This window comes from Equus caballus, chromosome 30 (assembly GCF_041296265.1).
Source record: "Equus caballus isolate H_3958 breed thoroughbred chromosome 30, TB-T2T, whole genome shotgun sequence".
Taxonomy (NCBI): Eukaryota; Metazoa; Chordata; class Mammalia; order Perissodactyla; family Equidae; genus Equus; species Equus caballus.
This window is the reverse complement of record NC_091713.1, coordinates 24,904,948-24,923,221: the sequence shown is the minus strand read 5'-3', so window position 1 is coordinate 24,923,221 and position 18,274 is coordinate 24,904,948. Positions and strand designations below refer to the sequence as shown.

General features: G+C 43.7%; 1 protein-coding gene across 1 annotated transcript in view; it reads right to left on the bottom strand.

Moving 5' to 3' along the window:
• Positions 1–18,274, bottom strand: part of USH2A (usherin) — a 747,192-nt gene that overhangs the window by 4,763 nt on the left and 724,155 nt on the right. Inside the window, exons 68-71 of the mRNA XM_001915645.4 lie at positions 12,026–12,202; positions 10,141–10,224; positions 6,542–6,786; positions 10–231 (exon numbers count right to left, since the gene is read on the bottom strand). Of these exons, the coding sequence (XP_001915680.3) occupies positions 10–231; positions 6,542–6,786; positions 10,141–10,224; positions 12,026–12,202 (728 nt within the window). The remainder of the gene's footprint in view (positions 1–9; positions 232–6,541; positions 6,787–10,140; positions 10,225–12,025; positions 12,203–18,274) is intronic.

The following is an 18,274-nucleotide window of genomic DNA, read 5'->3' as shown; positions in this document are numbered from 1 at the left end:
TCTACTCACCAGTCCACTATCGTGGCCCATGATGGTTTCCCACAGCGAGTCATCAATCAAGACTTTCTTGTCTTGAATGTCCATGAGTTGGCTGACACTGCGGTGTAGAGAGCCCTGCGAATAGGTTTGGCTGATTTGGCTCTGACTTGGGATGTGAAGTACAGAGATGCTCTGGTTGCTTCTCATACTCATGGGGGTCCCAGACCGGGGGATTTTGGTATCGGCTAATCCCTGAAAAGACAGTGGCTATAGGTGACTACTGTCTAAAGAAAATGGGTTTGAAATAAGACAGAAAATTGTGTGTCACACGTTGTCAATGAAGGGCACGCTGTCTCCATATCCTCCTATAGAACTTAGCTTCTCTGCAATACTGTGGCCCCTGGTTTGGTAAGGGTGAGAAATAAACTAATCGTCATGTTAGACAGCCCGTGTTCTTAGTGCCCAGAGAGCTCACGTGCTAGTGTGCCCTGTAGACAAGGGCTTGGTGCATTGCAAAGTGGTGGGGTGAGGGCAAGGGAGGGTGGGTTTACAACGTAACCTCTTCAGGTGTGTCACCCTGGAGCACCTCTCCTAAGAACACTGCTTTCCCAGAATGTCACAGTTACCAATATTCTCTCATGATTGCCCACTAAGTGAGCGCAGTTGTTTCACACTTTAAATTCCTGGATATGTGTACGGAAATGGACTCCTCTCTCCCTCTTTTCTCATCCCACATCATGCCTCTTGTTATAGGATTCCAACCTCCAAAATAAATCGGGTCTGGCATTAACATCGGAAAGACAAAGGCACTCGATGATTAGGACCTGGAAGATGCCCTGAGAAGGTCTAGCTGCTCTAAACATCCGAGGGAACTGATGCAGCTGGTCCAATCAATGCTTTTCATTGTGCAGTCAACACGCCATGCAAAAGAGCATGCATTCATGCAGCACGCAGAGGTACCTCGAAGTGCATGGTGTAACTTTTTAGGGTAACACTGCTTGACACATCAGATAGATCAGCCACAGAGTCAAACTGAGAACAAATGGGGAGGCGTCAGTCAGTGTTTGCAACATTTTAAAACAAATTCTGGGGGCCGGCCCTGTGACCCAGTGGTTAAGTTTGCACGCTCCGCTTTGGTGGCCCAGGGTTTTGCTGGTTCAGATCCTGGGCGGGGACCTAGCACTGCTCATCAGGCCATGCTGAGGTGGCGTCCCACATAGCAGAGCCAGAAGGACCTACGACTAGAATATATAACTACGTATTGGGGTGGCTTTGGGGAGAAGAAGAAGAAAAAATGAAGATTGGCACAGATGTTAGCTCAGAGCCAATCTTTAAAAAACAACAAGAAATAAAAACCAAATTCTTTGTGTTTTTCCAATGATAGCATGTTCATACCCATTGGACTCAGTTACAGAGCACCAAAACCAGAGCTTGTCAGATGAGGATGTGTGTGTACATGGGTGTGTGTGTGTGTGTGTGTGTGTGTGTTACAAAGGTAGCTCTCATTGACCCACCCAAGTCAAAAGAAAGTCTGGGACATGGAGCAGGTGACTCCAGCTTGCTCCTGTTCAGATTCTTTCCCGTTGACTCTGGAGCCTGTGGACACAACAGCTCTTCCTTTTCTCTACTAATGCAAATTATACTTTCTTCAGTTTGACGGAACTTCACTAATATTCTTCCCTATCTCCAACTTTGTGAGAACAGTTTAGTTTCAAAATTGGTTTTAAAAAGCAAGAGAAGAAGGCTTGCAAGCACATTTTGTCAAGGTGGGTAGGAGTGAATTGGGATTCACTGGGTTCGGGGAGGCGGCACTGTCCGGTGCCCTGGCACACCCCCAATTCCACTTCTGCTAACCCTGCAGGGCCTGTCAGGAGTGCCCTCACGGCTGAAGGTGAGGCCAGAGCCCCTGGCAGCCAGCCAGCCCCCACCATTCCTTCCCCTCCTCAACCCCCACTCAGTCTCGGCCACTGAGGAAGGGTGAATCTGTCGGGCGCCCCTCTGCTTTTCCCTGATGGCAAGGGCTGTAGAGGAGTAGGGTCTTTCTATTCTTTTGTCTGCTCATCCCAGTTGACCCCCATGTCTGGCCCCAAAGGCAGCTTGGCCTCGATCTTGTCAGAATCTCAAGGTCGAATCAGCAGCCCCCACGTGTTGTGTTTTTGTAAAATAGTTAACTGTGGTAAGAATACTTAACATGAGATCCACCCTCCTAACAGATTTTTAAGTGACAATGTAGTACTGTAGGCCATAGGTATGATGTTGCACAGCAGTCTCTAGAACTTCTTCCTCCTGCATAACTCAAACTATACCTTTTAATTAACAACTTCCTGTTCCCCCTCCCCCAGCCCACATCAACCACCATTCTGTTCTTTGTTTCCATGAGTTCAACTATTTTATTTTATTATTATTATATTGTGTGTGTGTGAGGACGATTGGCCTTGAGCTAACATCTATACCAGTCTTCCTCTATTTTGTATGTGGGACGCCACCACAGCATGGCTTGATGAGCAGTGCTAAGTCCACACCTTGGATCTGAACCTGCAAACCCCGGGCTGCTGAAGCATAGTGCATGAACTTAACTGCTATACCACAGGGCTGGCCCCGAGTTTGACTATTTAGATACTTCACATAAGTATGAGGAATCATGCAATACCCCACCTGTTTTTATTGGTTATTGGACTGTACACATGGCTTACAGGAATTGTATTATATTTTTAATTCATTTATGGCTGTTCTGAAACTTGACTATACAATAGACTCCCCCAGAGCTGGTTAAAATGGCAGCTTCTTGGGCTTCTTCCTCAGAGATTCAGGTCCTGCTCCAATGTGAGGCTGACACTGATAGTTCAGGGGCCTCACTTTGACAAAATGAAGCATAACAAGATTCAGGAAAACACTGAGCAAGGGTGCCATCCATAGGGACTTCCCCACAGGAAGGAGGTGATTGCTTCTTGATCACGAAGTTGACCAAGTGGGCAAAGCTGGATTTCTCCTCATGAGGGATTGTGATGCAGAAGTGCCTGCCTGTAGGAATGGGTCAAGGGACAGGAGGTTTGATCCCTGAAATGAGTTATGGACACTAAGGGTCTGTGGGTAAGTTTTCCATGTGACAGAGTAGATACACCCAGCAGTGCCTGGGAATTTCCTGTCTGCTTTCTCCACGCATTCCATAGGCCCAAGGGCTGATTTAGCTGATCTCTCGGACTAAACAGATCTCTCTGGTCTTCTTGGTCCTTCCATGCACTTCCCTGCAGATGTGGTACATCTTTTGTCTAAGAACATGGCTTCCCCAGAGAGAGAATGTTACTCTCCAACAAGGGAAAACTTTGAAGTGTCTGCTCCTCAAGGAGAATCTCCTGATGACTATACACTGAGCAGAAGCAAACGGCCTGTGGTTCAAATTGGCCACTCAACATCCATTCATTCCGCAAATATTTGTGGAGTGCCGACATGGAATTGCAAAAGGATGGAGTCTCTCATGTTAAGGCATTAAAATGGAGCCGAGCAGCCATGACGAGGAGAGAAACAAGTTCCTCCCTCAAGATGAACTCTTGAACTCTTTAGAAACCTGAAAGGTGTCTGCAAGTCTTCTCAAGGATGCTAAGATTATCATGGGGACAGAGACCTCATTCCTATTAGAGTCATCTCCCACATTCCTAAGTTTAATGGCTTGTTTCAACTAACCCTCACCTGAGAGATTACCTTGCACATGGAATTTGTTGAAGGACATCCTTTCCCTTTTTTATCTTTGCCTTTGTTAACCACGACTATAAAACCTTCCTTCCCCCTTTCAGTGGGGCAAACCCAATTCAGGGGCTACTTCAATTTGTGTTTTCCCCAGGTTGCAGTCCTAAGAAACCCCAAATAAACTTCTTTTTGTTTAAGTCTATCAGAGTCTACCTCAGAATCTGATGATATCTGTTATATGCCAGGAACTGTTCTGGGTGTTGGGGCACAACAGCAAATGGCACACAGAGTCCCTGCCCCTGGGGAGCTTACATTCACTCCAGGGGTCAAACAGATCTATCTGCTGTGGTGTCATGGGGTGATAAGTGCCACAGAGAAGGAAAAGTGGACTAAGGAGCTAGGGAATTTTATTTTACGTGGAAGGGGAGGTGACATGTGTGCAGAGACCTAAATGAAGTGAGAGTGTGAGCCATCCAAGAGAACAGCGGGAGCCGTGACCTGGTGGGAGGAGCTTAAAGAGCTCAGGGAGAGATGGAGAGAATGGAGAGTGGAGTGAGATGTGGTTGGCGAAAACTGAGGACCAGATGATGTAGGGCATCGTCTTCTTTGCTTCTCCATCACCAAGTCACTGTCCCATGGCTGTTTCCTGCACCAACCACAAGCCATGGGCCTCAGAGGGACTGCCACCCTTTCGTGTCCCTAACACTTCTGCTACTTGGGCACGACACAGCTTTGTCAGGGCCTTAACCACTGCTCCTTGCTGAGTCCTGGAGAAATGAAGAGATCTGGAAGGCAGACAATGCTATCATTCATTCATCTCTATTTCTTAAAGTGTTGAGACGTAAGCAGTTTGACCAGGCTTGCTGCTTAATTTTGGTGCTGCTGTGATATTGTGATTTATAATAAGAAATACATACTTGGTCTTCATCCCCATTTCTGGCACAGAGCTCCTAAAACCCTTGGAATTTCCTAGGTGAGGAGAGCGACAACGGTGTCCTTCGTTACGTTAATGAGGTGACTTTCAGAAAGAACCAAAAGATGGGGGCTGGTTGCCAGGGGAACCAACCAAGTCATTAGAGGGTTGGAACTTTCATTCCCACCCCCCAACCTCTGGAGATGGAGGGGGGCTGGAGATTAAGTCGATCGCCAGTGGCCAAGGATTTACTCAATCATGCCTATGTAATGAAGCCTCCATAAAAGTCCAAAAGAATGGGGTTCAGAGAGCTTCCAGGTTGGTGGACATATGGAAGTTCCGGGACAGTGGTGCACCCAGAGAGGGGATGGAAGCTCTGTGCCCTTTCCCCAAGCCTTGCCCTATGCAGCTCTTCCATCTGGCTGTTCCCGGGTTATATCCTTTTATAACAACCCAGTAACCTAGTAAGGAAAATGTTTCTCTGAGCTCTGTGAGCCACTCTAGCAAATTAATTAACCCCAAGGAGGGGGTCATTGGAACTTCCTAGCTGTGGCTGGTCAGTCAGAAGCACAGGTGACAACCTGGACTTGTGATTGTCATCTGAAGTGGGGAGTGGGGCAGTCTTGTAGGACTCAACCCTTAATCTGTGGGATCTGATGCTATCTCCAGGTAGAGAGAGTCAGAATTGAGTTGAATTGTAGGACCCCCGGGTGGTGTCAGAGAATGGCTTGTTGGTGTGGAAAAACGCCTCCACGCACTGGAATTGGTGATCAGAATTTTCGCTGCACAGGGCGGCCGCTAGCTCAGAGCGAACCTTTGTGCAAGCTGGGGAAAAGGTGACCCCTTAGGGATCCTCCTGGGCACACAGTTTGGGGAGCAGACAGGTGCCTGGTGGGAATGAGAAATGCAGCATTTCCTCCTCCAGGGACACACAGCTGCACACCGGAATGCAGCACAGACTTCAGTCACCTTTTACCCCTTCAACGAAGGCTCTGTGGAAAGATGCCCCTGCATCTCAAGTGTGACTCCACCTCAGACCTTTGCCTGACCTCCTATCTTGGCAGTGGGTGGTCTGGCACAAGAGGAGCCATCCATCCACAGTGGCCCAGGGTGTCATTGCTGGGGACAGACAGAGCACTGCCAGCACTTTAGTCCCTCTCCATGCCCCCTTTTTATTGCTAATCTCCCCAAGCTGCACAGTTATAGAAGCTGTAAGTTCCCCAGGTGATGTCAATACCCAACTCTTCTCCACCATCCCCTGAGAAATACTCTCCGCTGGCTGCACACGAGAATCACATTTGGAGTGAAAAAAAAAAAGAATACCAATCCTCAGGCCCCCCCAAGACCAGTGACATCAGAATTTCTGGGAAAAGGCCCAGGCAATGGTATTTTTAAAAGCTTCCCAGGGGTCTTAGTCCATTGGGGCTAGTTTAACAGAATACCATAGACTGGGTGGCTTATAAATAATAGAAATTTCTGAAGTTCTGGAAGCTGGGAAGTTCCAGATCAAGCTGGCAGCGGATTGAGTGTCTGGTGGGGCCCACTTCCTGCCTCATAGACGGGGGTCTTCTTGGTGTACCCTCATGTGGAGGAAGGGACAAGGGAGCTCTCTGGGGACCTCCTTTATAAGATCCCTAATCCCGTTCCTCACGGTGGGACCCTCATGACCTAATCACCTCCCAAAGGCCCCACCTCCAAATACCATCTCATTGGGATTAGGATTCAACATATGAATTGGGGGGGGGGGGGGCACCAAACATTCAATTTATGGCACCAGGTGATTCTAATGTGCAGCCAAAGTTGAGATGCTGTTCCAGAGTTTGCCTCCCTTGGTGCCCCCATTCTATTAAACATAACTATCCTCTAGTCCTTGCTGCCATGACTCTGGAAACATTTCCCTCTAAATAAAAGGAAGGATTCTAGCCCCGTGATAGAGAGAAAAGAGTCCTGCCTTCAGAGACATACCATATGGGTCTCCCCCGGTGGGTAGACGCTCAATGGAGACATCCTCTTCGGAAGAGGTACTAAGGGAGGTCTCTCTCTGATATATGGTTCTTTGTGGATTTTTCTTTGTAGTAGCAGGAACAGGAAGATGGCCAACAAGATCAAGCCCAGCATTGCCATTAGTACAATGAACCATAACTCGCTGTAGAACTCTGGGCTTTTGCTCCCCGATCCCCTCTTGTCTCCAGGAGTTGTCAGCACCAGGCCTGCAAAATCCAGGGACAGAAAAGGGAAAGATCATTTCAGGAGGCAGTTTGGTGAGCTCTTGCTCTGTTGTCTGGTAATAAATGGGAAGGGAGTTTGAAGGAGTTCAACTCATGGCGCTTGTTGGCACTTGTGTTCAGGCTGGGGAAATGGTGCGGTGGGTTGGTGGGTTGTAAGGAGAAGCCCATAGCGCTTAGGACACCTCGCCAAGAGGTTCCTGGGAAAGACAGGGGGAAGGGTCGAGAGGATTTTTAAAGGGTGTTACCAAAGTAACCTCGAGGAACACTTGCATGAGCGCTGTGTGCCCTTGGAGCAAAGTCCTTTCTTGGGCAATGGAGTCTTGGTGGGGGCTGGAGCCCTTACTAATATTGCTGCAGAGACCCCCTGCATGCACAATCAGTGTCATGGATCCAGACTTCCCTCACCTCACACAACAGCCCTGTTCCTGAGAAGTTTCATGCAAACTGGATTTTGAGACATAAATCCCATTTTCCATTAGGATGTCAACCACCTGCGCTCGTTAATGTGTTGTCCTTACATTTCTTGTACCCTGGCCTCTCTGTTAAACAGCAAAAGCTCTGCAAGTCATCACTCAAGTGCCCTGGAGAGCTTCCCAAGGAAAGCAATCCTTTAGCAATAGGGCCACTTCCCCTTGATTTTTGTGCAAGTGTCGAGAGTTCAGTCAATGTGATTTTCTGTACAAGAGGCTAACAAAGTAGCTCGCATTTAATGAGTATTTCCCCTGTGCCAGGCCCTGTGCTCAGGGCTTTCTAGGGATGAAGGATGGAGAGTAGCAGATTCTCAGGTCTGTGGATGTGGGGAAAGTGGCAATGAGCTGGGGCAGGCAGGAGGAAGGCTTATACCAGTCATTGCAGGACAGCCTAAGGCGGTAGAATCCTGCAACCCGAGCAGGAGAGGGTCTCAGAGATCATCTCCACCCAGCCTCTTGCTAGGGCCAGCTCAGAAGCCTGTGGACCCACGCAGCGGCAGTGCAGGCTGGCATGCAGCGGTGAGCCAGAGAGCTGCTCTTCTAGAACGAATGCTTCTGGCCAAGAGGAAGAAGGACAAAGAGACAGAGTTGGAAATGCCTAGTCACTCCCTGCACCATCTTCCCCCTTTGCAGCACTTCCAGGACTGGATGGGTGGACGTGGCACTTCACACCCACTTTCTCAGGGAAAGAATCAAAGGGGAAGAGTTCAGAATGTGGGGGAGAACGTTTGAGGGAGGGAGAGAAGGTGATTGAAACTGAATTTTGGAGAGAAAGGATATTACTTTACTAACCCTAACTCTACTTCTGCTAGCTCTGTGGTTACAGAAGTCCCTTAGCCTCTGTAGGCTTCTGCATCTCTAAAATGATGAGTTGGAGTCAAAGTTCTGATCAATTTCAGCATGTTGAAATTCCCCTAATAAGGAACCAATGTGTGTTGCTTGATTCAAAACCAAACCAAACTTGGTTATATGCTACAAAAGCTGAATTCCCTTGGTGTGTGGCACAGGGCTGTAACTCCTGAAACTGATCTGATTGGCCCAGTGGGCCCCTTGCTCAGGATGACACAGGGGATTGCAGGGCTGCCTGTCCAGGGGAAGCCTCAAAGGGAAATAGCCCTCAGAACAGTCAGAGAGAAATGAAGTCTCCGTGACTTTCTTGCTTGAAGGCTGCCTTCAGGCAAGGGAACAGAAAGATCTTGAAAGTTCTATCACACAAATTAGAAGTGACTATGGATATTAGTTGGACAACACATCTTGGAAATTTCCATAACTTTACACCATTGGTCTTTCTTCTCTCAGCAATGGAAACCTCACTTGGTATTCATGAACCAACAGGAGGGTTTTCCCCCTTTATGAAATCTTGACATCAGGATAGGATGGTGACTCTTTATCCCTTTTTTCTTTTTCTTTTCAACGTCCCCTTTCATTTTAAGGGACTCCACTCCTCCAGTGGGAGATCACGGTCAGGGTAGGGAAGCCTAGTGGCTGGGCCTCCACTGCAAAGAAAAACCCAACCTAGAACTGATGTAAATCCCTCCCTCTTACTTGCCTGCCTCCAGGGAAGACACACTTCCTATTGACCAAGGAGACTGGACAGGCGCGATTGAGAAGGTGGATCAATCTAGGTTATGTGGTTTTGCCCAACGTGTGGTCCTGGCCTCTCCCTTAGAATCATTGGGCAGATCTTCTTTAAAGGGTAGATTCTGGGCCCCCCTGATTCTGAATCTCTCCCACGAGCCTGGGAAACTATATAATAAACAAGCCCACTGAGATGATTCTTATGCACAGTTAAATTTGAGAACCATCGCTAAGGAAAAAGTACGGGGCCAGGAGACAGCAGGAAAATGCTGTTCAAGTTCTCATCTTAGGAATGAACTGGGACAGCATTCTTGGGTAAGTTCCGGTGTCCCTCAGGCCTCCATCTGTCCACTTGTGGAAACATTGGAGTTGCTAAAATAGTACCGAATGAAGTCTGCTCTATCCCACAGCTGCTGTTAAATAAAATGACGTAGACTATGGGGGAGGAATTTTGTTAGGTGTCTTAAGAAATTTTGCATGGCATCCAGAACATGCAAAGTCTGAAAACATAGAATAACATTTTATTATTTTTACAGATCAAAACTATCCTTGATAATAATATGTATGCTCACCTGTGTTTCAGAATTTTTGAGCATGTTTATTTAAAAAAACCCCAAATATATATGCATATGCATACAAATTTGATATAACATTACTTACTAGAATTTAAAATAGAGTATCAACTCCAATTCTCTTATAATGGAAAAGATTTGGTATTTCTCTAGCTTGCCCTTTGAAATTGCAGAGTATCGAATATGTTAGATTCAAAGGTTGTAAGTAGAACGCAGTTTAAAAGATGCTCTGTAAAAATTGCAGAGCGAAATTACTTGGTATTAACAGTCAATGATAATCTTTTATGGAGGCTACAAGAAAAAAATTTCCCAAATTGACCTTTTTAGGCTCTGAACCTGGAATATTATCATTATGATCAATGTGAATTGACATTAAAGTATTTACTCCTCTGATCTCTTCTTCTGACTTCCTTTATAAATTGACTTTTTGGTAAACAAAGTCACATAGCTCTTTATTGATAGAATTTGTGGTTAGGAGAGTAGTATAGTCACATCTCTCTGAATCTACAATTCAACGATTTGGCATTCTAAGCATATATCCTGACTCCCTGCATAATGTAGGTTCCACGAGGACTTAAAAAATAATTTCTTACAACACTTAACACACTTCCTTTTATACAGTCTATTAGCACAAATATGTATAAACAAACATATGCATGTTTCCTTGGAAAAATAAGTAGGTGCTACACTAAATATAATATGAGTGAAATGTTTACCAAATCCCGTAGAAGTATCATATTGGACCAAAGGTGTCTTCACGCTGCCTTCCTCGGTAGTGCAGATGACCTGGAAAAAGAAGGCTGGACCAAAGATAAATGAGTCAGTCATTCAACACCTACAAATAGTGGGCAAACTTTTAGCATATCATAGCATGAGAAAGTCTGAAAACAGGATTCCAGAGCAAGTTATGAGGTTTTCCCTAATAAGCAAACTTTTTTATAATTTTAAAATTATCAAGAAAAATAACCATCGTTAGTGTAATAGAGTCATGCATTGCTTAGCGATAGGGATACATTCTGAGAAATGTGTTGTGAGGCGATTTTGTCACAGTGTGAACATCACAGAGTGCACTTACACAAACCTAGATGGGATAGCCTATTACACACCTAGGCTATATGGTACAATTTTATGGGACCACCGTCATATATGCGGTTGTCATTGACTGAGATGTCGTTATGTGGCCCCTGACTGTAACAGCATATATGGAAGTGAGAGAACTAAAGAAGATTAGAGTTTATAGGGCCAGGAAAAGAATTAGCAGAGGAGTAAAGGATCACACATATAGTGTATCTTGTTCTGCATGTGGTCTCAACCTGCTCCTTTAAAACTTACTGGTGTACCCCTTGCTAAGTGCTCAGAGTTTCTTACTAAGCAGGAGAGCTCAAAAGGGACCTCCGAAACCAAATGGTCTAAATACCTCTTTCTTTCTTTTTTCTTTTTTTAATTTTATTTTTCCTTTTTCTCCTCAAAGCCCGCCGGTACATAGTTGTGTATTCTTAGTTGTGGGTCCTTCTAGTTGTGGCATGTAGGACGCTGCCTCAGCATGGCTTGATGGGCGGTGCCCCATCAGTGCCCAAGATTCAAACCGGTGAAACCCTGGGCCGTGGAAGCGGAGCGCGCGAACTTAACCACTTGGCCACGGGGCCAGGCCCCTAAATACCTCTTCCAATAGCCAGGAACCTGAGGGAAGCAACTCTTGTAAAGTCCTACAGATGATTAGAGGCCTGGCTGGGGGCAGAACCCAGATCTCCCACAGTCAGACCATCTTCCCATCACAACAAGCTGCCCAGCTGACCAAGAACTGTGACCACAAAAATATGTAGCTGAATTGTTGTAAAACGTCCTTGATAAGTTTCAAATGCTCTAAGTGCAATGCTGGAGCTCATTGTTTACCTGCACCTGTTAGCCAAAACAAATACTGTTTTCAAGAAAATTAAAAATAAACCCACTAATGAATTCATTGTATAAATCCAGATTGCTAAAATGGCTTCACATCTGTTGGTCCTGTGACCACACTGATCGTTAGAAAATACTTGGTACCTTGCAAAGGTTTTTCTTGTTTCAATGTAAAAACAGACAAACAAAAGCAGGACATATAATTAAACAGGAAGAAAGAACTCAGTTTTAGAGGGAAAAGTTTGTTATTTCGGGAACAGATGCTGAGGTTGGTTAAGGAAAGCCCTTACGCAGGTCCTTACAAGTGGGAGACGGTCACTACCTGGTTGGACTCTGTTTGGAGCTGTGGATGCATCAAGAAAATTTCTGAGGGCCCTAAAAGGGTATTATTTCAGGATGCTCACTGACCACTTGTGGGTGCTATTTCTCTTATGGACACAACCTGTCCTCCTGTCTTGTTCCTTCCGGGGGACACTCAAGTCACGCAGAGGTAGCACTCTCCCGAGGACTGCATCCTCACAGCAATGCATCAGACAGCAGATGGGAAGAAAATCTTCTTTCCTCTGAGCAGTAACTTTCCCACAAGAAGGGGCCACTTAAACCAAGACATTTTAATGATGAGCAATGTCACCTTCAGATTGGACGTCCTGTAAAGCTGGGGAACAGGGCTCCTTACACACTGAGAAGTGGGGGTCAGACACTAACTTTTGTCCGCTGTCCTTGGTATGTAGAGGGTGGTGTCAAAGCCACTGTACACCCGCTGTCCTCCATCGGTTAACACGAACTCCTTCAGTGGACCATTCAGAAGGAAAGAGCCGCTCCAGTTTACACACACCACAGACAAGTTGCTGTCCACCGAAAACGGGGCTCGGTACTCAGGTGCTGTTGGGAGAAAGTTGTATGTTCTAAAAATGGTCACCTCTGAATGTCTGTGTGTATGTGTATCTCTCTCTCTTTTTTTTCAAAATATGAGCAAGAAAAATTTTGGCATTGCTGGAATCCTTCATCTTTTCCTCCATATGTTAAAAAAGTGGCACTGGGAGCAAAAAGTAAACCAATGGAAACATGTGTGAAATGCTTTCTCAGCAACTTGCACCTGCTTTCCAAAAAAAAAAAAAAAATCAATGGAGAGTGGTGTTTTATGAAATAAAACTATTACCATACAATGGTTCTGCTCGCCAACATAACCCTGGGGCTCATATTTTGTCGCATTTTCTCTCTTTTAACAGGTAAAGCATCCTTAACACTATTAACTACAGTAGATAGCTATTTTTCATACTAAATCAATATTTATTGCTACAAAGCCCCAAGGACTAGATGAAGTTAATATATTTTTCTTCTCCCCAACCCAAACTGCTTAGATGGTGAATTACGTCCTTTTGGCACCCATTTATTTTTAAAGCTTTTTCTTGAATCATTAGTTTGTTTTCTAAGATAGTTAAAAAGCCTTGCAAATAGCAGTTTGAGGATAATAATTCATTGCCCTGACTAATCAATCAATAGCTTAGTCCATGAGTATATAATCAAACTCAGGTCTCCTAGTATCATATCAGATACAGAAGCGGCTTCATGTGCATTTTATAGGCATATTCTCTTTTCATTTTCCAGCTCCTTACTAAAACAAAGGGAAAACAATCCTTAACTGAGGCTTATCTTTTAAATGAATAATTTTCATAGAAACAAATGAAGGAATACCATATCATCTTGTCAAGTCAAAAGAGATTTATTTCATGAGCTCTCATTTTCTCTGAAATAATCAATACATTCGTAACAGCATTAAGATCCATCTTTATCCTAAATTGGCTTTTAAGGAAAGAAAAAAGTGAGCAGTGGAAAAAAATTGGCTATGTTGTTTTCTTTAAAATTAAATCCATCTGTGGCTGATGTTAGGAAATATAACAAAATAAGGAATAAACGTGCTTTTGTGATTGTAAGATTCAACCATGAAGATATATTTGATTCTTATCTTTCAAAGTAAGATATTTTCATAAAGCCGTAAGAAAATTTTTCTGCAAATACTAAAACAAGAGGAATCAAGCCCTCTTTTATGTTTATTTATTTATTTATTACTTTTTTGGTGAGAAAGATTGTCACTGAGCTTACATCTGTGCCAATCTTCCTCTATTTTGTTTGTGGGACACTGTCTCAGCATGGCTTGATGAGCGGTGTGTAGGTCCGCACCCAGGATCCAAACTCGCGAACCCTGGGCCACCAAAGCGGAGCTTAACCACTATGCCACTGGGCTGTTCCCAAGCCCTCATTAAATATCTGTTTTCCAAAACAAATTTTGCCTAATATCACAATGGAGTCTACTGTTGTATTTGTCTGTGGCTTCCCTCTGTCACTTAATTCAATAGATTTCCACTTCTCTCCTATATCTTAACTGTACAACTACGAAAGGCTTGTAAATAGTATGAAAATAGAAAGATAGGAGCTTGATTTGCTTACAGGATTTGGAGATCTTCCTGAGAAAAAAAAGAGTGATCAAACCATCAAAATAACAAGGAATAACAGATTTGGAGACTGAGAAAACGGTAATGGCTACTATGCCTCTCGCACTTGAGCTACTTTACCTCATTTAATCCTCAAACAATCTTCGAAGAACTAGTTTCACTAGTTCCTAATTCTTCAGGAGAGCAGACTAAGGTTCAGAGAGGTCAAAGAGCTGGTAGGAGATCAAGGATCTGAGCCCAGCTCTTCTTAACTCCAAAGCCCACATTGTCCCGTTATAATCAGCACACATTTCTTTAAAGGAGCCCAATTTACTAATTCACTTCATGGGTACACTCCATGGGTGAGCTGCTTCCTCCTGATTGTTAAGCATTCAGGAATTTCGTGAGTTGGCTACTAAACCCAGCCATTATTAAAAATGGAATTATGTTAACTGAAATGAATTGTATTAAAATAAAGGTAATACATATTCAAAATTCATAACTTCTTAATTATTTCACTACATATTATGATATGCTCTTGAGGTTATTTTATGTCTATTGTATCTGGATGGTGGAAATATTATATAATGGCGCACCACTAGCCATCTCTTCCCAACTCTGTGTTCAGTGCCGTCACACTGACAACATGAAACCAGTCACGATGGTAATATTTACACTGCAGAAATTGGAAAGCTCTGCAAATGAGGACATTATTCTCTCAGGAAGGCCAGTTGTTAAACACTACATCTTAGTGTTTAACTCTTCTGCTCTTCTGCTGAAGATGTAATTCAGGCAGAGGGGGACGGATGTGTTGGTAATGCCCCTCCAGACCCTTTCTGAGTTTATATGTGATCACATTTATGTAAAATTGTAAATACCATTTTCAAAGTATCTTCTGGTTTGTATTCTCCAATCTATATTTTCTCTCTTCTAGTGTGTATAATGAGTTAAAAGTAGCACAAGTAATAGTCAGTTATTTATTGTATTTTTCCATGTCTGTGGATCCAGTAAGTGGATTAAGAGACACTTTCTCCCTCGGTGTTACTCAAACTTTATGTTTATGGATGGTGGAAATATTACATTATGGCATGCCACTATCATCTACTAGCCATCAACTTAGAGCCACTTCTCCAGTGTAAAGGAAAAACAGAAAGGAAAGAAATCTTAAATCTGTTCACTTTGATCTTCCAGCATGACGAAAAAATATCTGGCAAAAGCTAAGCTTCATGACTAAAAGGAGAATTGGTTATAATCTGCAAACCTCACATGGCTATTTTGGCCTGGCCTTCTGGCCAATACACACAAAAAAACTGGAATAATTAGCAAAATTGGCTTATGGATTTATTGTGAAGGGTAATTACTTCTCAAAGATGGTGACTATGTTTTGTCCCACTCCTTGTGCACGGCAGCGTTTTATATTAGTCAATCAGAATTCATCGTACTACACTTTCATTTCAGGAATAAATGTTTCTCACAGTTCCTTTTGGGTTTGTGAGGGGAGGACAGTAAGAAGAATAGGCAAAAAGGGAAAGGAGCTTACAAAATTAGACAGTAGACGTTATTAAGAATCATTACGCTTTGCTTTGATTACGGCATGGGTGACAAATAATGCTGATTGTGTGGTGCCAACGGTAAATGTGAGAAATTTTGGATGCATTTGCCCACTCATTAAACAACACATTTTGGGTATCTAAGAGCCTATGCCCAGTGCTGGAAACAATACAGAGAAAATGAGGACTAAAGGAGGAGCAGATTTAGGGGGAAAGATGCAAGCTCCGTCCAGTTAAAAGAAATTTAAGCTGGTTATGAGAAGTCCAAGGGGAGATGAGGAAGCTGGGTGTGGGGGTCTGGATTTCGAAGTAGAGGACTCAGGAAGCAGGTGACCATTTGGGAGTCAGCCTTTGGAAGTGAAGACTTGGAGTAGACTAACTCATCCAAAGAGGGAAGAGGAGAGGATGGAAGGGCGAGGACAGAAAGTTTAGGATCGAGACTTGAAGAACTTGGTTGGTGGATGATCATCCAACAGAGCTGACTAAAATTGAGCATCCAAAGAGGCGGGAGGGAAACCAGGAGAGACCATAGAAACTAGGATTCCATTGCGTTGAATGTTACGGAGAAGTCAATGAAGGTGACTAGTGGAGAAAAATGTCCACTGGATTACCACTGTGGAGGTCTAGGGCAAAGTTAGAAGAGATTTTCATGCAGTGATGAGGTGAAAACTAGTTTGGAGGAAGTTCGTGGAAAAGGTAAGTGGGAAGAAGGAAAATGGGCAAAGCACTTGAAGACCGTTCTTTAGAAAAGTTTTGCCATGGTGGGGAGCAGCGTGGGCATTAACTAGAGGAGAAATGGCGTTTGTTTGCTTTCACATTAGAGAGAAAAGCAACTGTGGGTATAACTAGGATACACTGAAGATTCAGGAGAGAGAAAGGATGATCACTAGTGGAGAGGATGGTATTTAAAGCACAAGAGGCAGGTTTCTTCAGATAGAAGGACCACCCCTTCCTTGTCGCAGACAGGAATGGTGCAAATGCAGCAGGGTATGGCTGTCTGGGGTGAGAAGAAAGCAAATAACTGACTGTCGACTTCTCTTTTCCGGGTGAATTACAAGTCAAGGAGTTCTGCTGAGAATATAGGGAGAGAGGAGTGAGGATGGTGTGTGCATGCGGGGAGAAAGAGTGAGAAGAAGTGGGGGGTTTGAGGAGGGCGGAGAAGGTATGTACTGAGGTAGTACTGAGGGTGCTGCCGAGCTGGGTGGTCATGAATTTAGAACAATACTGCTCCTTTCGAGGTGTGGAAACTGGCTAAATGACTTAAGCTCTGGCCTTCTTTCAGGGCCACCTCATTGTATAACTCCAGGAGCCTCAGTTCAGATTCTGGTCTGTGTGAATGACATACTGGAACTGTAGTGCACCATCTGTAGTTCTGCCTTGGTTTTCTCATCTGTAAATTTGGATAACAGTAGTGCTTGCTTCATGGGTTTATTGTAAGGATTATTTGTAAAATGCTTGAAGAGTACCAGGCATGAGAAAGTCCTCTCTACATGTGACCCATTGCTAGCATCCTGCCATGTTGTCACTCAGACACATTAAGATCTTTGCATGAGGTGCTGGACTTTCATGAGTGCATAACTCTTACTTTTTATTTATTTATTTTTATTTTAATTTTTTTAGGAAGATTATCCCTGAGCTAACATCTGCTACAAATCCTCCTCTTTTTGCTGAGGAAGACTGGCCCTGAGCTAACATCCATGCCCATCTTCCTCCACTTTATATGTGGGATGCCTGCCACAGTATGGCTTGACAAGTGGTGCCACGTCCACACCCGGGATCTGAACTGGTGAACCCCAGGCCGCTGAAGCAGAACGTGCAAACTTAACTGCTGTGCCACCAGCTGGCCTCCATAACTCTTACTTTTAAAAATGCCAATGCCAAATACTGAAGATGAAATTATAATCTGATATGTTTCCGAAAAGCAAATTTGCAATAAGTATTCAAAACCTTAAATACTCAATGTAGTAAATTCCATTTGTGGAATTTAAGAAAATAGTCAGACATTCAAACAAAGATGTGTTCACAAAACAATTTCTCACCACGTTTATAAATGGAAAATATCAGCAACAACTGAAATGCCCAACCAATCCATATGATGGAATATTATACAGTCATTAAACTTGATGGCTAAGGAATTTTTAATACCATAGGACATGCAAATAGAATAATGTCAAATATAAAAAGCAGACTATGAAATTTTCATTAGAATATGATCTAAGCCATGCAATAAAACCTATGTATAGGAAAGAGATTAAAGGAATGAGTTATGCCAGAATATTAATATGATTGCCTCTGAGTGGTGGGATTATAAGTAGGACTGGCTTTCCAGGTGTGTGAACTATGCAGTTGCACAAGGCTCCTCACATAGATGAGTCCAGGACTTAGTTTGATGTTTTGCTGTCATTGTCTTGAAATTCTTAATGATTTTTGAACAAGGGGACCTATATTTTCATTTTCTTCTGGGGCCCCCAAATTATGTAGCTAGTTCTGATTATAAGTACTTATTTTATTCTTTTTGTGCGTGTGTGAGGAAGATTGGCCCTGAGCTAACTCCTGCTGCCAATCTTCCTCTTTTTGCTTGAGGAAGATTGTTGCTGAGCTAATATCTGTGCCAGTCTTCCTCTGTTTTATGTGGGATGCTGTCACAGTATGGCTTGACCAGTGGTACTGGGTCTGTGCCCGGGATCTGAACCTGCAAACCCTGGGCTGTCAAAGCAGAGTGCACAAACTTAACCACTATGCCACTGGGCCAGCCCCTACTTATATTATTCTTAATACTCTTTGTATTTGTCATTCTTAAACAATAGAAATATATTCCTTGTAAAATCAGAAAAGAAGTTATTTATAGAAATGCAAGAAGACCCCAATTAATTAATTGCCCTTTTTTGCACTCAAATGCCATTTTGCTTTCTTGACAGTCCCCTGTCTCAACACTTGCTGGAAATCCTAGAGATTTGTGCTATGTAATTTGA